This window comes from Schistocerca cancellata, chromosome 8 (genome assembly GCF_023864275.1).
Source record: "Schistocerca cancellata isolate TAMUIC-IGC-003103 chromosome 8, iqSchCanc2.1, whole genome shotgun sequence".
Classification (NCBI taxonomy): Eukaryota; Metazoa; Arthropoda; class Insecta; order Orthoptera; family Acrididae; genus Schistocerca; species Schistocerca cancellata.
In genome coordinates, this window is record NC_064633.1 from 459,843,302 (window position 1) to 459,868,673 (window position 25,372).

General features: G+C 43.2%; 1 protein-coding gene across 1 annotated transcript in view; it reads left to right on the forward strand.

Annotated features, from left to right (window-relative positions):
- The first annotated feature begins 130 nt into the window (after positions 1-130).
- Positions 131-25,372, forward strand: part of LOC126095629 (nose resistant to fluoxetine protein 6-like) — a 193,644-nt gene continuing 168,402 nt past the window's right edge. Inside the window, exons 1-2 of the mRNA XM_049910393.1 lie at positions 131-232; positions 17,189-17,336. Of these exons, the coding sequence (XP_049766350.1) occupies positions 131-232; positions 17,189-17,336 (250 nt within the window). The remainder of the gene's footprint in view (positions 233-17,188; positions 17,337-25,372) is intronic.

Below are 25,372 nucleotides of genomic sequence, written 5' to 3' on the forward strand. Positions count from 1 at the left end.
GTTTCCTTAGAAATACACACACATTTGAACATTTTGATCCCTCAGAGAAGAAGAAAAATGGACCATCTATCTGTTTTATCACCAGAACAAGAAAAAGATTTGGTTTAAAGATTGAAGAGTGTATCTAACCATGGTTTTGGACAAACCTCACTTAGCGTTAGAAGAGCCGTGTACCAGTATACAAAAATCAATGATATTGTGGTTCCATGGGGAGAAGATACGAAAGTGGCTGGTAAGTATTGGTTCCTTTCTTTCATGAAACGACATACAGAAGGTATTTCATTAAGGAAATCTGAGGCACTTTCTAAAGCTCGAGCCATGGATTAAAAAATTTTACAAAGTTTTGATGTTTGTCGTACAATATATTGTGGACGAAAGCGGTTTCCCAAGAACAATAGGCCTGAAAAAATTGTGGCGGAAAAAGGAAAAAGAGAAGTTGTTGCACTGACAAGTTTGGAGAGGCGGTAAAATGTGACAGTCGTTGTTGTCTTCGTTCTTGTCTGTTGTGCCGCTGGGACATATCTTTCACCGTTCATGATCTTCAAATGCGAAAGAATGCGAGAAGAATTCAAGCTGGCAACTCCTCTAGGTACTCAAGTGTCTATGTCAGATTCGGGCCACATAAATGAAGATTTGATTTTGAGTTGGCTCCAACACTTTAATAACCACCGTTCACAAGGCAGATATCTTTTTCTTTTGGATGGTCACAGTTCACACCTTTCTCCCCAATGTCTGGAATACTGTGAGAAGAATCACATTGAATTGGCGTATCTGCCACCACCTACTACACATATTCTGAAGCCGCTGAATAGAACTTTCTAGACATTGAAGGTGTATTACTACCAAGAAGCAAATTCATTTATACATAATGATCCACCAACCTCCATTACAAAATTTGTTTTTGGTAAAATTTTCGACGTCACCTGGAAGCGAGGAGTTTGTGTAGGAAATGCTGTAAAGCGATTTAAGGGTACAGGAATTTTCCCCGTCATTCCTAACAAAATACCATCACACAAATTCCTTCTTTTGTCTACATTCCTGAATGATGTATATTGTTCTGTTACCACAGAATCCGAAGTAAACACCAGTCCCTGCAACTATTTCTAATCCTCCAAGACATTCGGAAAGTCAGAACTCATCGACATCATCTTCATCATTTTCTTCTGTTTTGCCATCTCCAAAGAAAACTCCCGGTACCACACGTCCGCGAAGAGAGAAAAATTTAGCTTGCAATCTGACTTCATCAGCTCATCTCAGTCTTACGCAAAGGAAGAGAAGATTGCATTTTGAACACTCCCAAAGGAATGCGCTGGATGTTCAAGAGAAACTTTCAAAGGAAGAAGGTGATTCATCTTCATAATCGCCGGATGCTGGGTCTGAGGAAGAAAACGTACTTTGTTGTTTCTGCAGCATCAAATATTACGACCCACATCTGTGAAGAAAAGGGAATGGATCAGGTGTGATAAGTGCAAGGTGTGGTTTCATGAAATTTGTGTGGAGGCTGCTGGTCTTAAACAGTCCCGCTGTGGGAAATGCGTGTAACAACTACTGCGACATTCAGAAGTGTAACTGAAGTGTAATCTTCCATATATTGTTATTTTGTATAATTGTAGGACAGATGACAATGATTCACATAGATCCACTTACGATTCAAATAGCCTCAGACATTTTTAATTTTCCCGATGTGTCAACATTCTATATTTTGTTATCTACAGTGGAGAAGAGTAGAAGCATTGTGCCTGTATCATGCAAACCTTATAACTGTGACCTATTCTCCAACAAAATTTAACATATGTAATGAAATAATTGGGGCCCAAAAAGTTGAAATGATTCATTTACAATATTTACATGCAGTAATCGCACTTGGATATCTGATGATCGATAAATTCCGAAAGTAAACTGATTCCTTGCCTGATACCTGATGCCATTGCGACCCAGTCAGCCTGAGGGCAAAAACAGTGATGCAGAACTACTGATTGAATTCCGAGACTGACATCAGATAACATGTAACAAAAAAATATTTTTTCGTGTGATATAATTACAAATTAATTTTTTGGGTATTTTCCCTTACTTGCACTATAAAACTTACTGCTTCCCAAATTTCTTCGCTCTAAATTATTTGGAAGTAACCTATAGGTTTTTATGAGTGAGTTTATATCAAAATATGTGACATAAATGGCCATGCTTTTGCATTAACTTAGAAGGTAACTTTTATTGTACCGCAAAGGGATCATCGACCCTAGTATGCGACGTAAATTTCAACTTGAACGTGCGGTTTACTCAAGCCATTGTTCCCCATTCTGGTAGATGGCGCTGTAATCGACAAATATCAAGTGTGTTTCTGCAATTAAGATCCGACATATCTGATTCTACATTTCATTTACGGTGTAAATATAAACCTTTGTGGTGGTGATGTAACTTTCTATGGGACCAAATTGCTGAGGTCATAGGTCCCTAGACTTACACATTACTTAATCTAACTTACGTTAAGGGCAATACACACACACCAATGGCCGAGGGAGGTCTCGAATTTCCGACGGTGGGAGCCGCCCAAACTATGGCAAGGCGCCCTAGACCGCGCTGCTACCCTGCGCGACAAACCTTTGTGTTCTAATGGCTGACACTGATAACGTTGCGTGAGTGTTGCAAATGTGATTGTACAGTTCAAATAATATGCCATAATGGATCAATATGTGACTTCTGTTGGAGCTGGATGTAGTATGACTAGAAATGTTGCACGTACTAGGTGTTACGTCTCCGTGCTCGTCGTCGAACATGGGGTGTCTAGGCAACCTGCTTTCTCGGATCGCTAGACAGCAATTAGAACAAGTCATATTAAAAAAAGTCGTATTTATTTAAAAAAGTATTTTACAGTACTTAACTGTATCATTTACATAGATTTGTCGCAAGCAAAGGGCGGCATACAAAATAAGCAATCCTGTTCAGAATACAATCACAAGACTGTGATACATAGAGTGTACAAGCGAAGTAACCGTCGTTGACGCTTCTATCCAAGCCGCTCGTCTTGAAGTCACTCTTCAACTGGGTGTCGCCAATCGGTCGCGGCGATTATGTCCTCTTCACATAGGGACCGCTGCCGTCGCGTTGTCGTCCTGGAGAGGGGTCGGTCGGAGTGTCATTGGTTGACGTCTTCTCACAGCCATCTCTGCTCCATCGTTCTCGATTGGCGTGCCGGCTCTTGACTTTACGCTGTAACTCTCACGTCAGACTGAAACTAAACTAGGATGTGTAGGAGGGTGAAAACGTTGTTACATTTATTCTAATAGTATGTGGTGGTAGAATTCTGGCGACGCACAGAGAATCCAGCGAATGTGATTTCTTGGAGAACATGGAATTGTTCAAAGCGAAACGGTCGTTGCAAAACGGATTCTTTTGGTTTGAATAGAGGGGTGTGGGGATAGGGTGGATGGAGGTTTGATGGGAGAGGGTTCAGCCTGGCTTTTATGGGGGCAGATGGGATAGGAGACGTTGCAGGCATTACGTAGCGGCGGGGGTTGAAGATTGGGACATTGTTTCAGGTGGCAAATAGCTTTATGGCGGGGAAAAGTACGAGGGTTTTCTTCATTTATCTGTAATTTAAATTTCCATCTAGAGTAGCAAGCTGGCAGCAACCGTGATGCCGCTCTTAAGGCTTTGATCAAAACGATTAAATAGAAATCCATTTATAAGAATAAAAGGAATGATCTTATTTTTTATGGACAGTGATATTAATGATCTTGAGACTTGCAAATAGGGTGCTGCTGTGGACTCCTGGTAATGTTTCATAGGTGAAAGATTTGGGTACAGATGGGTGTATAGAGAAAGTAATATGAGAAAGGATGTGGGGCGAGTACTGAGAATGGTCAAAATATTGGATGCATGTCTAAAGGATGCAGGGAAAGGATGGGTTGGAAACCTCATCTAGAAAAGGAAGAGGCAGGGTAGATTTTAGTTGACAGGATAGGTAGGTTTTAGGAACGATTTTATGATTTGGGAGGGGATGTCGGTTGAAATGATCCCGAGTGTGTGTGGACGTGTAAGGAATTTTAGACTTGCTGATAGATGTCACTCACAAGCAACGCTTCTCAAGAGTGGGAAATACAAGGAGGTTTTGGGAGTCGTGATTGCTGGACTGGAAAGGATATTCCAGGTGTTAGAATGTGAGCATTACCAGCTGGGAAAGATATGGGTGGCGGAGGGTAAACTGTCACGAAAAATGGCACGGCGCTCATGAAGTTCTTAAATTTGTACGCAGTGGAAAAACCAGAGGAGTGGATATTCGTCTATCACTTGCAAAGATGAGGAGGATAGGATGGACGAGCGTCTTGTAGGTTTACTTGATGGTCAAGTCATTTAGTTCCTTTGTTAGTCCAGTAAGTAGTTTTAATCTATCTATTTCTTTTTGATGCTTAATAGTTGGCTTAAGATTAGATTTTGGCCTACATCTGCATCTACATTTTCCAAAGCATTGTGAAGTGTTAGTTCAAAGTAAATTCGTGTTTTAGTAATGAGAGTGGGACTGTTGTGGATTTTGAGTCGGAGGTATTGAGAACAGAAAACTCTATTGGTTTTTCTCATAATAATTACATCGGTTTCTGCAGCATTCGTGGAGAGGTACTACTGATTAAACAAGAATTATTATTGTGGAATTGGAAGGATGGCACAGCAAGGAAATCGTAATGTAATATGCGAGGCGATGGTTTTGGAAATGGACCGTGTGTAGGTTATTCGACGGGATGTGGTCTAACCACAGGTGGTATTGTGTGGTGGTGCTACAGCGAGAAGATCAATATGTAGATAATAAACGTCTAATATAGTTGTGGCACTGGATACAGAACTTTATAAAAAATAAGGCGAGGAAAGTAATAAAAAGTAAATTTTATAGAAGCATGACAATTTCTCTACTTCCATATGGTATCGGGTTCTGGACACTTACCCAAACTACAGAGAATTAGGATTCAAGCTCTGAAACGAGATTCATAAGCTATGTGAAAGGATGCACAAAAATAGATGAAACAAATATGAACGTAATAGAAAAAAGTCAAAAGTTGAACTAATAAACGATGTAACAGATGAATGTAGAGATAAATGGGAGATCTACATCTACATCTACATCTACATGGATACTCTGCAAATCACATTTAAGGGCCTGGCAGAGGGTTCATCGAACCACCTTCACAATTCTCTATTATTCCAATCTCGTATAGCGCGCAAAAAGAATGAACATCTATATCTTTCCGTACGAGATTTTATTTCCCTTATTTTATCGTGGTGATCGTTCGTCCCTATGTAGGTCGGTGTCAACAAAATATTTTCGCATTCGGAGGAGAAAGTTGATGATGGGAATTTCGGGAGAAGATTCCGTCGTAACGAAAAAATGCCTTTATTTTAATGATGGCCAGCCCAAATCCTGTATCATTTCTGTGACACTCTCTCCCATATTTCACGATAATACAAAACGTGCTGCCTTTCTTTGAACTTTTTCGATGTACTTCGTCAGTCCTATCTGGTAAGGATCCCACATCGCGCAGCAGTATTCTGAAAGAGGACGGACAAGCGTAGTGTAGGCTGTCTCCTTAGTAAGTCTGTTACATTTTCTAAGTGTCCTGACAATAAAACGCAGTCTTTGGTTAGCCTTTCCCACAAAATGTTCTATGTGTTCCTTCCAATTTAAGTTATTCGTAATTGTAATATCTAGGTATTTAGTTGAATTTACGGCTTTTAGATTAGACTGATTTATCGTGTAACCGAAGTTTAACGAGTTCCCTTTAGCACTCATGTGGATGACCTCATACTTTTCGTTATTTAGGGTCAGCTGCCTCTTTTCGCACCATTCAGATGTTTCTTCTAAATCGTTTTGCAGTTTGTTTGGATCTTCTGATGACTTTATTAGTCGATAAACGACAGCATCATCTGCAGGCAACCGAAGACGGCTGCTCAGATTGTCTCCCAAATCGTTTATATACAAAAGGAACAGCAAAGGGCCTATAACACTACCTTGGGGAACGCCATAAATCACTTCTGTTTTACTCGATGGCTTTCCGTCAATTACTACGAACTGTAACCTGACCTGTCTGACAGGAAATCACAAATCCAGTCACATAACTGAGACGATATTCCATAAGCACGCAATTTCACTACGAGCCGCTTGTGTGGTACAGTGTCAATAGCCTTCCGGAAATACAGAAATACGGAATGGATCTGAAATCCCTTGTCAATAGCACTCAACACTTCACGTGAATAAAGATTTGTGTTTCACAGGAACGATGTTTTCTCAACCCATGTTGACTGTGCGTCAATAGACCGTTTTCGTCGAGTTAATTCATAATGTTCGAACACAATGTACGATTGTTCAAAAATCCTGCTGCATATCCACGTTAACGATATGGGCCTGGAATTTAGCGGATTACTCCTACTACCGTTCTTGAATATTGGTGTGACCTGTGCAACTTTCTAGTCTTTGGGTACGGATCTTTCGTCGAGCGAACGGTTGTATATGATTGTTAAGTAAGGAGAGTATGCATCAGCATACTCCGAAAAGAACCTAATTGGTATACGGTCAGGACCAGAAGACTTGCTTTTATTAAGTGATTTAAGTTACTTCACTACTCCGAGGATATTTACTTTTACGTTACTCATGTTGGCAGCTGTTCTCGATTCGAATTCTGGAATATTTACTAAGTCTTCTTTTCGAAGGCATTTCGGAAAACTGTGTTTAGTAACTCTGCTTTGGCAGCACTGTCTTCGATAGTATCTCCATTGCTATTGTGCAGAGAAAGAATTGATTGTTTCTTGCCGCTAACATACTTCACATACGACCAGAATCTCTTTGGATTTTCTGCCAGGTTTTGAGACAAAGTTTCGTTGTGGAAGTCCGCGCTAAATTTCGAGCTTCTGTAAAAGATCGCCAATCTCGGGGATTTTGCGTCTGTTTAAATTTGTCATGTCTGTTTCGTTGTTTCTGCAACAGTGTTCTAACCCGTTTCGTGTACCAACGAGGATCAGCTCCGTCGTTTGTTAATTTATTTGGTATAAATCTCTCAATTGCTGCCGATACTATTTCTTTGAATTCAAGCCACATCTGGTCTACACTTATATTATTAATTTGCATGAATGGAGATTGTCCCTCAGGAAGGCGTCAAGTGAATTTTTATCTGCTTTTTTGAATAGGTATAATTTTAGCTTATTTTTCGAGGATTTGGTGATTACAATATTCAATCTCGCTATGACAACCCTGTGTTCACTAATTCCTCAATCGGTTTTGATGCACGTTATTAACTCAGGATTGTTTGTTGCTAAGAGGTCAAGTTTACTACTCGCGGTGGCTCATGAACTAACTGCTCGAAATAATTTTCAGAGAATGCGTTTAGCACAATTTCGGAATTAAACATGTATTTTCGCCAACATATCGAGGGTAAATTAAAGTCACTACCAATTATCATCGTATGAGTCGGGTACGTGTTTGAAATCAGACTCAAGTTTTCTTTGAACCTTTCATCAACTGTATCACCTGAATTGGGAAGCCGGTATAGGGATCCAATTATTATTTTATTCCGGTTGCCAACAATGACCTCTGCCCATACTAACTCACAGCAAGTATGTACTTCAATTTCGCGACAAGTTAAACTACTTCTGTCAGCAACAAACACGCCACCGCCAACCGTGTTTAGCTTATCCTTTCGGAACGCCGTTAGGTTCTTCGCAAAAATTTCGGCTGAGCTTATATCCGGCTTTAGCCAGCTTTCAGTCCCTATAACGATTTGAGCATCAGTGCTTTCTATTAGCTCTTGGAGCTCTGGTTATACCGATGGTTCCTGTACCTACGTTCTTTCTGTGTTCAGCCTGCACGCCTTGTGACTGAAGCCCTTCTTGTATTTTCCTGAGACCCTCTAACCTAAAAAATCGCCCAGTCCACGCCACACAGCTCCTGCTACCTGTGTAGCCGCCTCCTGCGTATAGTGGACACCTGACCTATTCAGCGGAACCCGAAACCGAACCACCCTTTGGCGCAAGACGAGGAATCTGCAGCCTACATGGTCGCAGAACCGTGTGAGCCTCTGATTCAGACCCTCCCCTCGGCTCTGTACCAGAGGCACGCAATCGGTCCTGTCGACTATGCTGCAAATGGTCAGCTCTGCTTTCATCTTGCAAGCAAGACTGGCAGCCTTTACCACTTCTGTTAGCCGCTCGAAACCAAAGAGAATTTCTTCTGAACCAAAGTGACACACATCATTGGTACCGACGTGAGCAACCACCATCAGTTGGCTGCACCCTGTGCTCTTCATGGCATCTGGTAGGACCCATTCCACATCTGGAATGACTCCACCTGGTATGCATACGGAGTGCACATTGGCTTTCTTCCCCTTCTTGGCAGCCATGACTAAGGGCACCCATAACGCGCCTAACGCTGGAGCTGCCAACTATCAATAATCCCACCCTCTGTGACTGCCCTGATCTTGCAGGCTGAGTGGTTTCCTCTGAAACAGGACAGGCGACAGCATCTGGCTCAGCGAAAGCGTCAGCCACAGACAGCACCTGGAACCTGTTTGTCAGACAAACCGGGGAGGCCTCACGTGCGGCCGCCTGGGAAGTCTTTCGCCGCCTGCTTCGCCCCGGGGCGACCTCCCACTCGACCACAGGTGAGTGGTCGGCCTCAGTGCGAGCAGTAACCTGGACTGGCCACCGGTGAGGACCGATCGGAGGACTCTTGACGTGCTGGACGTCCGTTGGATCCCCACGGCCGGCCCACAATAGTGGTGCTCATCCACTGCAGCCTCAAGCTGTGTAACCGAAGCCATCACAGCCTGAAGCTGGAAGCGAAGTGTCACCAACTCGCATCTGCACACAACAATCGCGGTCCCTGTCATACTAAAGATCATGGAAAATTGAACTATGCAGATAAACGGACTATCGGCACGTGCTGCGTAACTCTTCTCTAGACTCTGACGAAAACGCGCGAACTGTGTCTAGTAATATGCAGATATTCAAAAACCTAACTACCGAAGATAGATGTCGAAAGAATGTCAGAATGGTAGTTACCACTATAAGCCATGAAATAGATTCCAAGAAACAGAGAAAGTGTAATAGGGAAACCTATTTAGCATTATTGATTTTATTGAGACATTTGATAATGTTGATAGAAACTGTAGATAATTATGTGGAAAAGAAGATATACACGATAGCTAATAAACGCTTTAAAGATCTGTTTAAGTTGCCAAGGTTGTTTCGACTACGCTGCAGAAGTTTCGCTGGGTATCCCTCACACATCCTCCATACAGCACGATCTCTCCCCATGCGATTTCCATTTTTTTGGAGCCCTGAAGAAAGATATTCGTGGTCATCAATTTGCTTCGGATGAAGACGTGCACGGCTGGATACAATTATGGTTATGTAGGCAACAACAAAAATTTTTGAATGAAAGCATAGACTGCCTTGTCTTCAGTCGGATAAATGTAGTAATAGTTATGACGATTACTTTTGAAGTAATTAACAGTTTGCATACTTTTTCCCACCTGTTTCGCTTTCATTTGACTACCCCTTATACAAACACACGACTGGCAACGGTACTGTAACACAGCTAATTTTGGCGGGACACGACAGATAGTCATTGGCGCTTCCGGAAGGTCTGCGGAGACCTAGCAGTGAACAAAAGCACAATGAGTCATTGAACGCGTGTCTGTCATCAACGGAACAAGATCGTGCGAACCTGTCCGATCTCTCGCATGCCAGCCAGCATAGCATAGCTTAGCAGCAAACAAAGAAATTATCTGATGGAATACGAAAAAGGAAGGAGATTTTTAACGGGGCTATAAAGTTTAACAGAAATTTCCGCTTGAACTGCTTGATGGCGAAGACCGAAGACGACATTTATTAAATAAGATTTGTGATGAGTACCATTTAATGAATTCAGGAAAGAAGACAAAAATCAGTGGCTTTTAACGGAAAACGGTCAAAAATTGTGATTAACAATATAACAATAAAACAGGTCAAATATTTTAACGACGAGTGGTGTTCAGTACTGAAGTAACACTTTTTTCTGAAAGCAGGTTGGTTTGATCCAGGATTCCAATACACAGTAATATTCCGCACTTCTCTGGCTAAAAAACCCTATTTTTCAACAGAATTTCTGTTCAGTGCGACTGCCTTACGGCACCTCACTGGAAGGGCCCTTATGCCCAAATGGTACCATTCCACTAGTCAACGTCGGATCCGACGTCCTGCTGCATCAGTAACCTCCCCGTTATCCACGTACTGCTTCCCATGGAGTGAATCCTTCTCTGGGCCAAACAGATGGAAGTGGGTGCGAGATCTGGGCTGTAGGATGGATGAGGAAGAACAGTCCAATGAAGTTTTATGGGCTTCTCTTGGAGGCGCACATTTGTGTGAGGCCTTTCTTTTCCATGGGGAAGGAGACGGTTCATTTGCATTTTTGTGGCCAACAAAACGCTCAAGGCATTTCTTCATTTTCCTGACGGTAGCACAATACACTTCAGAATTGATCGTTGAACCATGAGGGAAGGCATCATACAGAATACCCCTTCAGAGTCCCAGAAGACCGTGGTCACTACTTTAGCGACTGAGGATGCGGCTTTGAAGTTTTTCTTCGGAGGAGATGTGGTGAAGCGCCACTCAGTGGACTGCCGTTTTGTTTCCGGTTCTAAGTGATAAACTCATGTTTTATCGCCTTTGATTATGTCCGACAAAAATTCTCACGATCAGCCTAGTAACACGCAAGCAATTCTGTCAGATGGTCCTCCCTTGATCTCTATGATCTTCTGTCAGACGGCGAAGAACCAAGCAGACACACACCTTTGAGTACCCCAGCTGGTGGACGAGAGTGTATACCATCAGAGACATCCAGATGGGCAGCGAGGTGTTTGATTGTGAGCCGTCGATCACCTCGATTGAGAGTGTCCGCGCGTTCCCACACTGCAGGAGTCACAGCTGTGTGCTGCCGACTGGCACGCGAGAGATTGGAGAGGTTTTCGCGATCATGTTGCGTTGATGAGAGACGCCTCGCTCAACGACTCACTGTGCTTTTGTTCACTGCTAGGTCTCCGCAGACCCGCTGAAAGCGCCTATGAATATCTGTCATGTCCCACCAAAAATAGCTCAATGACAGCCCTATGCTTCGAACGCACCTCTGCTACAGACGCCATTTAGAAGTCTGCGTATAGTGCCGGCACCTATTGGAACTTCATGAAACTATAGAGGCTGAAGTGGGAATATTCATCATTGTTTAAAAAAAATGTTGCGTTACTTGTTGAACGACCCTCGTCGTGTTTAGGTTGCGAAGTAGTATATAAGCTTGACCAAGACGTAGAGAAGTAGTTGACAAAGTTTGGGGATATATGTGGAACCTTAAAAACTAAAAATAAAATATGAAACGAGGAAAAGAAACTGAAATTTTAGAAAACAATGCCAGTATACTTGTTTACTGAAGTGAGTGGTGGGTTATAAGTAAACGCCAAGAAAGCCACATACGGAGGTTTGTTTTCTAAGACCAGAAAAGGGATGCACAAGAACCAATATATTTCGAAATTCGGAAATTAGGGAAGGACTGAATATATTTAAGATCCTCAACAAGATACAAAAAGGTTGGAAAAATTAGAGTAAACGTAGGAGAAACATTACCTCTCCAAATAACGAGATTTAAGCGACTTGCTAGAGGAACTCAGGAAGATCAAGGAAGCGATGGGTACCGCAATAGGCAAAAAAGGCCTAGTGCTTGAAATGAAGATGATACATCGTGAATAAGTACGTCTTGGAAGATCCAAGAAGGGACGGCATCAATAAGGCTGAGCAACTACCACGGGGACTACGCCTACTCGTCATCACCTATTTCGAACAAATTTATCGTATACCCAGGACTTGGCCAGAAATGTGAGCGACACAAGTGGGAGCTCCAGATGGCCAAAGCATTTAAAAAGAAAAAAAAATACCATTTTTGTCGGGGGTTGGAAGAGTCATCAGCCATTTATGTCAGCGCACAGTGGTGAAAATCGGTATCTATGCATGGATATTTGCAGGAAAATTAACATTGTCGGTTGGAACAGTTGTGCACAATGTATACGCTTAGTATGAAATCCATTATATCGACAAATGCAGTCAAATGGTATCGCATTTGACGCCAGTAGTACTGCATATAACAAGATATCAACGATTTATGTGGTAGAGGATGGAACTCAATCTAAAGGCAGTCGGCTCTGTGGGGTGTGGGTGTGTGCGTACATGCCATTACGGCATGCCATTACGGCATTAGTGACATTGAAAATGTTGTGCACATCAAGCACAATTGTGACAATGTCACGCAGTAAACAGTTATCACGTGTTGAAAAAGCAAAAATAAATGCGTACAAGGAAATGGGACTCTAATCGTCAAATTGTCAAGAAGATCAACTGTTTGAGTAGAGTCATTGTTAATTTTGTTAGACTGGACGCACGATGTGTACAGAACGGAAAATATGGGCAAAGTAGAAAATTAACTGAGGCATGGAAAGGGTTACTTTTGCGCAAAGCAAGGGCTGAAAATAACCGTTATTGTTCTCAAATTTTTGCTAATTTACGGTTGCCAGTGACTGTGTACGACGAATTATATCACATGACAATTGTCTTTCATACAAGAAACGACTGCATAAGTCCGCATTAACACCGAAGCATAAACAGTCTATATTAGAGTTTGCTGATAAACGTATGTCAGGTACTTCAGAATGGGATAAAGTGATATCTAGTGATGAGAAGATGTTTAGTTTACATGGGAGAGATGGATTTCAGTATTATTGGCATGATCTGAAAACAGAGCAGCAGGCAAGAACGAGCAGAAATTTTGATGGTGGAAGTGTTATGATTTGGGCAGCATTCTGCATTAAAGGGAAATCACGCATTCACTAAGTTTACATGCGATACATCTTCCGAAAGAAGAAAACCAAATTTCGCTTTCATGTTTACATGTTAAGATCTGGAGCGGATTTGCTAGCCCAGTGAAATATGGCGTCTGGAAAGCAAATGTTCAAGTTTTGGTACAGTCAGAACAGTCATTATTTATTTTCGCTTAAATATTAGAGGTAGACAGGTTCATGCTGGGTCTAATATTTTTGCTTTTCCTTCACTGCACAATAAGTTGCCCCGTTCACATTAGTCGAATATTTTGAAAATAAGACGTAACCTGACAATCTAGGCACGGTTCAGAAACGGTTGAGCATTAACGTGGTAACTAAAATCGGCTGTGGAAGTGGAAAACCGGCAGCTAGAAATGGATTTACAGAATCGATTTTCGAGTGTTCATGTAACCAACCAGAAACGTTTTTGTTGAATAGGTTTACGAAACCCGAATTTGGAAGCCCCATGTAAATGTAGCAATTCCTTGGATGAACACTAAAATGGACTCTGTGTACAATGAAATGCTAGAAATAGAACTGATTGGAATGTATGAAGACCTAGGGGACGAAAGTCTAATGCTTCAACAAGATAATGCATCTGTGTATGGTTCTGCTAGAAACAAAAATGTGGTTTGAAGATAAAAGTTATCTCTGTCTTGCCCTGACCTGCGTGTAACCCGGATTTCGACCCCGGGTAAAACCTCTGAGTTACTTGAAATCCGTGTTTATCGCATTGGAAGGCAATATGAGACAATATGTGAGCTGAAATGAGCGATACGAGAATAGCATCCGACAATTTCACTACGAGAACTACAAACCATAACAAAATCAAAGCTGAGGTAATTAGGAAGAACGGAGGTTGGACAAAGTACTAACAATGGAGTAACACGACAGGAGCATAAGTGCCTTTATACTAGTTTCCAGCTTCTATCCAGGAAATGCAAGCGCCTTACTTTTTACTCGTGTTATGAAATAAACTTTGTAATTACATGAATGAATGGTGTCTGTTCTTTCGGACATGGCCACCAACCACATATTCGTATAAGTGACTCGCCTCGTTGGGACATGGACACACCAAATTCGTTGCGGATGCACAAATACGTCCGACTTCCTGCGGGAGGAAATAGGCAGGGCTTGCGGGTAGATAGCTCTAGGTGGCAATGTGCGTCGGCCGAAAGGAATGCCGAAATAGTGGAGTTGAACAATGTATCCGAGTGGCACAATAGTCAACGCAGCTGTCTAAAAAGCAGGAGATTCTGGTGTAAATACGCCCGGGAGGAAAGGGGGGTAGATATGCAGTACTGATAAAGGCTAGCCTTCAGCACTTGAGACTGTACAACGCTCCCTAGACACAGGAACGGGGCTGGATATTTAACGACCGTGTGCCTAAACCCAGGTACCTGGTCCTTCCCGCGACGGTTGATCTGCTGCTCTCTGCACTGCCTGCGATGATGTGTCCTGTAATAACTATTGTCTAGCAGAGAGAGGAGCCATTCACACCAACAATACCAAGTTGATCTGGTAGAATCCACTGTATTCTGTTAAACACTCGCACAGGGTGAGGCTGCTCTGTTGACAATTAGCATTATTCGACAATGGACGTGATCAGTATTTGTAATCCAAGTACGTGTCCATTGTGACGTATAAGGTTGCTGTCTAAATGATGTCATCCAATGCAAAAACAAGGTGCAATGACTGTTCAAAAATGTTCAAATGTGTGTGAAATCTTATGGGACTTAACTGCTAAGGTCATCAGTCCCTAAGCTTACACACTACTTAACCCAAATTATCCTAAGCACAAACACACACACCCATGCCCGAGGGAGGACTCGAACCTCCGCCGGGACCAGCCGTACAGTCCATGACTGCTGCGCCTGAGACCGCTCGGTCAATCCCGCGCGGCAATGACTGTTCAAAGGATGTTTTATCAGTCGACGATTGGCACAGTTCTTCCAACAGTACTAAACAATTCAATAGCTTATAACATGAGCGTGTGCGTGACCGAATTGCGACGGGGAAGCTCCATAAAATTTCGGGTACGAATACGAACGAGAAACTACCTGCGCTCGTGATATTCAGCCAGTGAAAACGATATATGTACTAGGATCATTCCGGACCACATTATTTTTCCGTTACCGCCGCAACGCGGTCGGTTGTTGTTCTTCCGTCACGACACACGAAACCGAGAAACATTGATACTGCGTCGTAAGCACTGAAAATAAACGCAAAACTTGGGTGGCAAACTTTTTCAATTACCTGAATGAGATTTTCACTCTGCAGCGGAGTGTGCGCTGATATGAAACTTCCTGGCTAATTAAAACTGTGTGCCGGATCGAGACTCGAACTCGGGACCTTTGCCTTTCGCGGGCAAGTGCTCTACCAACTGAGCTACCCAAGCACGACTCACGCCCCGTCCTAACAGCTTTACTTCTGCCAGTACCTCGTCTCCTACTTAGGGTTCGCAGGAGAGCTTCTGAAATCCTAGGATTTCTGGGTCGAGTTCATATGCGGAAACTATTCCTTTTTGATGTTGAATTTTTGCGTTACTTATGTTATTCAGTCTGTATATTGAGCAATCAGTAAAGAAAACAAAAGAAAAATTTGGAGTAGGAATTAAAATCGACGGAGAAGAAATAAAAATTTTGAGTCTCGCCGATGACATTGTAATTCTGTCAGAGGCAGCAAAGGACCTGGAAGAGCAGCTGAACGGAATGGACATGGTCTTGAAAGGAGGATATAAGATGAACATCAACAAAAGCAAAACGAGGAAAATGGAATGTAGTCAAAAAAATGGTTCAAATGGCTCTGAGCACTATGGGACTTAACATCTTAGGTCATCAGTCCCCTAGAACTTAGAACTACTTAAACCTAACTAACCTAAGCACATCACACACATCCATGCCCAAGGCAGGATTCGAACCTGCGACCGTAGGAGTCCCGCGGTTCCGGACTGCAGCGCCTAGAACCGCACGGCTACCGCGGCCGGCGGAATGTAGTCGAATTAAGTCGGGTGATGCTGAGGGAATTAGAGCAGGAAATGAGAAGCATAAAGTACTAACTGAGTTTTGCTATTTGGGGAGCAAAATAATTGATGATGGTCGAAGTAGAGAGGATATAAAACGTAGACTGGCAATGGCAAGGACAGCATTTCTGAAGAAGAGAAATTTGTTAACATCGAGTATAGATTTAAGTGTCAGGAAGTCGTTTCTGAAAGTATTTGTATGGAGTGTAGCCATGTATGGAAGTGAAACGTGGACGATAAATAGTTTGGACAAGAAGAGAATAGAAGCTTTCGAAATGTGGTGCTAGAGAAGAATGCTGAAGTTTAGATGGCCGGATCACATAACTAATGAGGAGGTGTTGAATAGGATTGGGGAGAAGAGAAGTTTGTAGCTCAACTTGATTAGAAGAAGGGATCGGTTGGTAGGACATGTTCTGAGGCATCAAGGGTTCACCAATTTAGTATTGGAGGGCAGCGTGCAGGGTAAAAATCGTAGAGGGAGACCAAGAGATGAATACACTCAGCAGATTCAGAAGGATGTAGGTTGCAGTAGTTACTGGGAGATGAAGAAGGTTGCACAGGATAGAGTAGCATGGGGAGCTGCATCAAACCAGTCTCAGGACTGAAGACCACAATAACAACGACATGGACCAAATAAGCCGAAGCAATGTAAGACGGATCAGGCGTGGCAATTAATATCTGAAAATGAAGGAGAAGATGACAATGATGATGACGGTAGTGATCTGATAATGGTGGGGATTGAAGAATGGCAAAATGTTTCAGGAGATAATTAGCTTTAATATGGGGGCAAATAAGAACGGGTGATTTTATTTTGAGGGATATTTCCGACAGTTACTTTTATGTAAGACTACCGCACCGAGGGGTCAACAACCGTGTGAACGGAGTGGAGTGGCGAAGGACGGAAACGTAAGACCGCAGTTAATCTCGAGGTGGAATTGCGAAGGCTGCGCGAGCCGAGGTGACGGGGCACTCGGCAGGCCGATCACCTGGCCGGCGGAGATAAGGGGCCACTCGTCTGCCCAAGGCCGGCCGGCGCTCACTGTGTCACTGTGCTAGGGGCGGCTGTTGTCGGTCATCGGCCCGCGAACTGCGGCGGGGAGGCAGGTGACGACGGACCCACAGTGAAAGTGGGGCCGGCCGCGCCGCCATTGTTTATATAAGGCGGCCGCCGGCGGCCGCGGCAGGAGTCGCGCGCGCTTACTTGTCAGTGATGCTGCGGGCCACGGCGCAGTCGGTGTCGCTCGTGCTGGCGTCGCTCCTGGCGACGGCGTCGGCGTCGGCGGCGCAGCCGGCCAAAGACGTGCTGGTCGCCGCCCTGCTGACGCCACTGGCCCCGGGGGAGGCCGCCCCCGCCTCGGACGTGGGCGGAGCGTGCAGGCAGCACGCCGCTCTCTACCGCACCGCCCTCCAACAGCTGCAGCCCTGGGCCATGCGCAGTAAGTACCCCGTGCCGTGCATTTCGAAGGGCTCTTCATTTTTTTTTATGTGGCCTGCTATGAATTCCTCCCCAGTGGCAAGCTTCTCATTTCAGAGTAGCACTTGCAATCTACGTCCTCAGTTATTTGCTGGGTGTGTCCGAATCTAGTTCTCTAAGCTTTTCGCCCTTTACCGTTCCCTCTAGTACGGTAGTCGTCGAACTGCGGCCCGCTAATATCCGTGCAGGCCGCGGTTCTCGTATGGGAAACTCCCTATCGCACCCCCCCCCCCCCCCACCCAACCACAGATTTTGTGGTAAGAGGGACCTTTTTTTTCCTTTTTTGATTTTCAATGCGGGCTGGCAGCAGCTTAGTACGCTGCTCTACAGCCTACAGACTTTTTTAAAAACGGAAGAAGAAAAAAGAAACAAGAAAAACAGGCGATAAAACGGTGACGTAAAGTATAAAATGGCGGAAAAATGCGGAAAGTTAAAACAGAAAGCAAAAGGGGTTGGCAATGTTAATAAATTACACAGGAATCAGACAAGTAACATAGTAGACACACAATTAAAAAACATGGAGAAGGTCTGGTTTCTGTTCGCAAGAGATAAAAAATCACACCCAGCGACAGTATGATGGCCGTTCGCAACACTTCCCAAAAGACACAACACGGAACACTCACTGTAAAACACTGCACGAAAATGGCGGCACAAAGATGACACTCCCGAGCCAATCGCAGATTGGGGGGGGGGGGGGGGGACTAAGAGGGGCCAGTGGACAGCTCGTTAAAAATAAAAACTGAATTCAGATCAAGCACGAAAACAGGAAGAAGGTGTACTGAACTTTTTTTTAAGGCAAAATAGAAACAATGAACGATCCAAGCTCAAGACCTTCAACATCGAGTGAACAGCCGGCCGCGGTAGCCGAGCGGTTCTAGGCATTTCAGTCTGGAACCGCTTGGCCGCTACGGTCGCAGGTTCGAATCCTGCCTCGGGCATGGATGTGTGTGATGTCCTTAGGTTAGTTAGGTTTAAGTAGTTCTAAGTTCTAGGGGACTGATGACCTCAGATGTTAAGTCCCATAGTGCTCAGAGCCATTTGAACCATCTAGTGAACAGGCACAATAACGACGTCGTGCTTCAGAGGTCACGGTGTTGCTCTGCCCTGTAGAAGGGCAAAACTTCCTAGTGTCAATGTTTTTCTTTTTCCGCTGCATTCAAATTTGTGTCTGTGCAACGGTGTGACGTCGGTTTGCAACAGCGAGGTGTCAGGAACGGACCTATTGTGAAAGTTGATTCTGCACAACTATTGCCGGCCGGGGTGGCAGTGCGGTTCTAGGCACTACAGTCTGGAACCTCGTGACCGCTACGGTCGCAGGTTCGAATCCTGCCTCGGGCATGGATGTGTGTGATATCCTTAGGTTAGTTACGTTTAAGATGTTCTAAGTTCTAGGGGACTGATGACCTTAGAAGTTAAGTCCCATAGTGTTCAGAGCCATTTGAACCATTTGTTTGCTCAACTATTCTACTAGCAGCCGAAAGGAAGTGGGTCTCGAATGGGAACCGTGAAGTTTGATGACAAGGCGACAAGTCAACATAATCCTCCACCAGAAAACATGTCTGGTGTGTCATAGATGGCTTTAGCGACCACATGTGTGTCAGATGATAGGCATTCGTTTTAAAGTGATTGTGATCCCTCCCAAGAAAATGATAAAAACATAGCTTGTCACATAAGTTGCAACAAATGAATGCAACAGTTTCAGAACCACACAGTTTCTCTGTGCTCTGTCAAAACACCGGTTTTTTACATTTTTCAAGTTGCGTTCCGTTTTCGAAGTTTTGACCTTTGGCTTTCTTTGTTGTAACATCACATCCGTTTTCGTTGTTTTCATTTATGTGAGACATCTATATGGTATCTCGTCTGCTCTCACTATTCAGAGTTACTTGCGACGGTAATGTATTCACACCACATGACTCATATTCTATAACCAATGTATAGTATGATAGTCTGCTGCCTCTCTACACGGTAATCTTTCTGAAAGGACCCATGATCACACAAACACCCACAAAGGTCTTGAAATGTGTGATGTGGTTGGTATCTGTGAGGATACTTGTTCTGGTATAGCCGTGCTGCCCTTCGGCGGTTTCCATTTGCTTGGCCAGACCTAAACAGCATCTCGGCTTGTTCCCGACACGATTACCGGACAATTCTGCTGCTTATAGTACGCTTCGTCAATCATACAGCCTACAACACCCAAGGTACACACGGCACATGGTGAGAGGAACTGTCATTCGTCAGCGCCATCTACCATGGCAACGCAGCATTTCCGAACACATGTTCGAAAAATGGTTCAAATGGCTCTGAGCACTATGGAACTTAACATCTGAGGTAATCTAGTCCCCTAGAACTTAGACCTGCTTAAACCTAACTAACCTAAGGACATCTCACATATCCATGCCCGAGGCAGGATTCGAACCTGCGACCGTAGCGGTCGCGCGGTTCCAGACTGAAGCACCTAGAACGGCTCGGCCACACTGGCCGGCCAACACATGTTCAAAGGACTTCTTTTCCTCTATTTCCAGTCAAGGATGCGTCCCTGAAGTTTGTCGGTTTTATTGATGTTCACCCTGTATATGATGATTACAAACGAACAAGAGGGGGGGAGGGAGGAGGAGGAGGAGGAGGAGGAGGAGGAGGAGGAGGAGGAGATTAGTGTTTAACGTCGCGTCGACAACGAGGTCATTAGAGACGGAGTACAAGCTCGGATTAGGGGCGGAGGGGGAAGGAAATCGGCCGTGCCCTTTCAAAGGAACCATCCCGGCATTTGACTGAAGAGATTTAGGGAAATAACGGGAAACCTAAATCAGGATGGTCGGACGCAGGCTTGAACCGTGGTCCTCCCGAATGCGAGTCCACTGTGCTAACCACTACGCCGCCCAGCTCGGTCACGAACCGGAGGAAAGGCTCAGCTCGACTAGAAAAAAAAAAAAAAAAAAAAAAAAAACAATGATCACATGGTACCCAAGTTTAAACCTGTGACTGATTTTGGTTGGCAGCCACAGGACACACGCGATGTAAAATAAAAGGAAAATAATAGAACATCCACGGAGGATGCCACGACTGTGGTGAAACATGTTTAGGTGATAAAACAAAACAATAATTCGTGTACTCGCAAAAAGGCATAATTCGTTATTATGAGGTATTTAGGTCACTGCCTATATTTCAGCATTAGGCCATTTTAAGCAGTTATGTCAAAACTCGTTCCACTTTTGTGACGACGATGACTTGCGGTTCACAAAAGTTGGACGATCTTTAACGTTGATGGTGTTATACTGTATTCTTATATACTTCTGTCAGCACCACCAATATTTTGAACGGGGGCTGGGGGAGGGGAAGGGAGACACTATCATGCGAGCACTTATGAACAGTGCAGAGATCGACACGTTTTGATAAGGCTTTTAAAGCTCGAAGACTTTTCCCATAAAAACGAATACACAGTCCTTGGAAAAATATCAACCTCGTTTCGAGATTGGCAGCTAGCCAATAAATATGCGCTTCACGAAACTGTACTCTGTCGTATCTTCATCTGACAATGACAATATTTGAGCTGTGCTCTAGACAAAACAAATGGTAAACTTCTATTCATTTACTTATTTCACGCTGCTAAAACTACAGTTTCTCTATGGAGCTATAAGTTATAAAATATTTGCGTTTCGGCTCGTCTGTTTTGGAACCGTATCAGAACTAAATGATGACGCCGAGCTTATACAAAGAAGGGGCACACGATTGGTCACAGCCTCATCTGTCTGTCCGAAGAGAGAAACAGAAATGCTGAAGAATGTTTAAATTGGGTACATTAGGAAAAAAGCACACGTAATATCAAGCGGAAATTGACTGAACCTGATTCCAGGACGGAATTCGCGAATATTCGTTAATCCATGTAGTGGCCATTATGCCAGCAACTAACAGTTCCCTTAGGCATCCAAAAATTTATTCTTTTTACGTACAACATGTGAATGGGATTGCAAGAAACAACGTATGGTACCAAAATAACAGCTCTCGTGATTTGTTACCTATAGATGCAGAATTTTAGTGATGGTAATTGCGTGAAACGGATATGAGAGAGGGGGATAAATAGACTTTCCATGACCACTGCCGGGGTTTTACGACAGATTTCTTGTGAAGTCTGAACTGAAATTCTGTAATATTCTCGAATAGAGTAAGTAGATTTGCGATTAATCGCACTGCTCTTTCCTGTATCCTCTCTCTTCCACTTTTGCAAAGAAGGCTACCAGTCTAGCAATAAAGGTTTAATCGGAAGTGGTTTTGCTGTCAGCCTGCTTCACGAGTTTGATGCACTTAGGATTCTTCTTATTATGGTCTAGAATCCACACGCATCACAACTAGATTCGGCGTTGACCAATTTTAAGTGAGCAGGGAATTTTGAAATTTTAAAGAAATGGACAAATACAGTACTTCTCCTTTTGCCTTTACGTGAGACATGGTGCACAACCAGATGTTAACCTTGCGTGTAATGGTATTACCAGAAGTATCTGACTGCATTCAAAACCACCACCACCTCTCAGCATATAGGATAATGGTTTGATTGATTTGCAACACCTTGTGAGAAATGCACTTTGTGCGAAGTGTATTAAAATTATTTGTAATGTATTCCTATTAAAGGAAGTTTAATTTTATTGCATACTACTCCAATCCTCTATGACTTTTTATCGTTATGACTTGGTGAATGCTTGGGGCGTAATCCATGTATGTCCATTTAATAGGCTATACAATATAATTCCTATTTTTAGTCTCCCTACTAAACAGCAAACGGATATTTTACGCTTCCTACTTTGCTTTGTATAATTCAGACCATTATCTGAAAATGACTACACTGCTGAAACTGCGCAGTAATTAATGTAGAAAAAAGACAGTTATTTCGAGTGGTTTTGGACCATGGGAATCAAGTATAGACGTGATGAAGTGTACAGAAACTAAAACAACAATTTCTTGTCGAACACCACTTACAACGTACAGTTGCTAGAGACAGCATAAGACTAAATATTCGATTCTTAGGTTTTCTTGATATGATTTATTCTCTAATTTTGGTTATTTGCGTAGTTTTTGCGCCAGTATACTCCTAGTATAACCTCGGTTGCAGACAAGAAGTCATAAATCAGCGAAGCGCTGGTGTTGGATAATTGACTGCTGCTGCCTGGTTGATGGGACGTAACTAACTGAACGATGTGACGCGGGGCTAAAGGTCGGGTCACACTGAACATCAACTCACCGTCACACGGCTGTGTGTTTACGCTAGACTGAAATTCAAGATCACGTCACGTCGCACTTCCCAGTACGGGACGGTGAAATTGAAGTTATGAGTGACCTTTGTCGTACAAAATTCGAAATTTATCAGGATTAAGGAGCTAGCAAGTGGTAGTATGTCTATAGGGTGTAAAAGAAAATATGTATACAGAATTTTAGAGAACATAACGTTACCAGAACGAAATTTTCACTCTAGAGTGTGTGTTGATATAAAACTTCCTGGCAGATTAAAACTGTGTGCCGGAACGAGACTCTAACACGGAACCTTTGCCTTTCGTGGGCAATGCTTTATCAACTGAGCTACCCAAGCACGACTTACTACCCCTCCTCACAGCTTTCGAGTCTCGGTCCGGCAAACAGTTTTAATCTGCCAGGAAGTTTCAAAATAACGTTGCGTTTCATGTGACGGATGGCACAGTTGCACTGTTCTCCCGCTAGGGATCCATGAAGGTTCTGATGCTAATAATGCTCAGTAGTTGTATTCAAACAGCCGCGTGATGAATTTTGTTTTAGAGATGTTGCTGGAAATGTAGTCCGTCTTCGTTAATGCTCAACTGGCATCTGCGTGTTAATGATTCTCTAGGACGCTCAAAACAACCAAATATTTCTTGAACTATGGCTGCAGCTTCAGCCAAATGCGCATCCAGCTCTTCTGGACTGCCCATTGTTGTCTCATACACCAAACGCTTCATCTCCCCTCAGAAAAAGAAATCCATAGGTGGTCATCAAAATTTTGATAAAACAATTTTCATCACGTATCAGCCACGCGGAGTGGACGCGTGGTTAGAGGCGCCGAGTCACTGATTGCGCGGCCCCTCCCGTCGGAGGTTCGAGTCCTCCCTCGGGCATAAGTGTGCGTGTTGTTCTTAACATAAGTTAGTTTGTTTAAGTAATTTGTAAGTATAGGGACCGATGACCTCAGCAGTTTGGTCCCTTAAGAATGCACACACATTTGAACATCACGATTCTGTTTGAACACCATCTCTGAACATCTCTAGTGCCAAAACCTTCATGAACCTCTAGCAGGTATTTTCGAAGTCCTTGGACCGAATGTGTAGGGGGTTACAGATCAATTCATGGACATCAACTTCTGTTAGAGACAGAACATTCGCTGACGCTAACTGGTGATGCTAGGCTGTAGTATTCATCGCGCCTGGGATGACGAGTTTTCACCGACCTAGCAGGGTCTACTAACCACATGTGCTACATACTACCAAACACAGGAAACTGATGTTCAATAACAAAACCGTAGGAATGAGTGTCTCTAGGCAGAGAAAGATATTTTAGATGGAAATCAGGAACTTGAATTTTGCTGGGTCCAGAGACTCCGAGAAGACCAGATCACAGGACCACACATTATACACGAACGCAGCAGAGCGCCTGTGCCCTGAAAACTAACATAAAAGGACACCTTGCCTCGCCGGGAAACGTCAGCAAAAATTTTGTCTGCAACAAAATGTATTCCTAGACATACGATGCAAAGAGTTTGAAACACGCTGCAACCAAAGCGAAATTCGTAGCTTCCAGGAACTGCATCATTAGAAGTATTGTGTGAACTTTACTGTTTATTCATTTTAACAAATGTATAAACGGGACACAAACATTCAGAAAGTAGAACTCCTTTGTTTTATTGTTGAAGCTTGTTTCCTTTTTGTCTGAAAGCGTCGAAATATATACATACTTTCCTTCATTGATTTCTCACTTTGACGAAAATCTTAACAGTAGATGAGTTTATGTTGTTATTTATGCGCACAGCAGGCTTTTGTTTTGTACGTGTACTGTAAAAGCTAAACAGTTTTACGCTTCCAGATATCTGCTCCCTTTTGTGTCGAACGAACTCTTCTATTCACGATACAGCCCTAATGCAACATTCGTAATGTCATGAACACGAAGCAAGCAACAAAATAAAAGGGATAAGATCCAAACCGCACCCAGTTATAAATATGAGACATTAAGAAAGAGGTTTGTACCCCAGAATTTGTTACTGAATGAGCAAACTCATTTCCGTTCCTCATCCCTTATTGACAATGTTACAACATCTATGCAGCAAAATAGCCTTGGTGCCTTCGCTCATGAGTAGATAACGACAAGAATTCCATTCTAGTGCATTGCTCTACTCCAGCATACGTTTAGTCGTAGTTATTGTAAATACTGTCACAATGAATTTTTAAATCGATAAGTTACTCTGGTAAATTGTCACTAGAGCAAATTTTGTAGTTAAACTCAAGAATCTTTGGATTAAGAAGTTTAAATGTTTATCTGTGCTAGTTTCCCATCTTTGGGATCAGTTGTGTATTAGAAAATAGGCTTGCACGCGAAACCTAGGTCGTACAGCAATAACGAAGTTTGTGAAACAAGGCTAAAATTTAGTTACAGCAATGTACGAGGTCTTGATGAGAAGTAATACCTCCGAATTTTTTATGTGAAATGTCTTAAGGCTTTTTAAAGGAGACGAGCATTACTAACATTCTGCATGTTTATTCTTCATGTGTCTCTATTTGCAGCGCTCTGCCGGTAGAGGGATCCGTATTGTAGCGTGTAACATGGCGGCGTGTAACATAACTATGTCGATTGTTAAGAGCGTGCCGTAATGGAGATTCGACCTCAAAAGAATTCGTCCATCTCCTTCAGCACGACAGTGCCAGACCACACACAAGGGCTGCGACATGTCCAACAAATCGACTCCTTGGATTCACTGCCATCGATCATCCTCCATATAGTCCCGACTTGGCC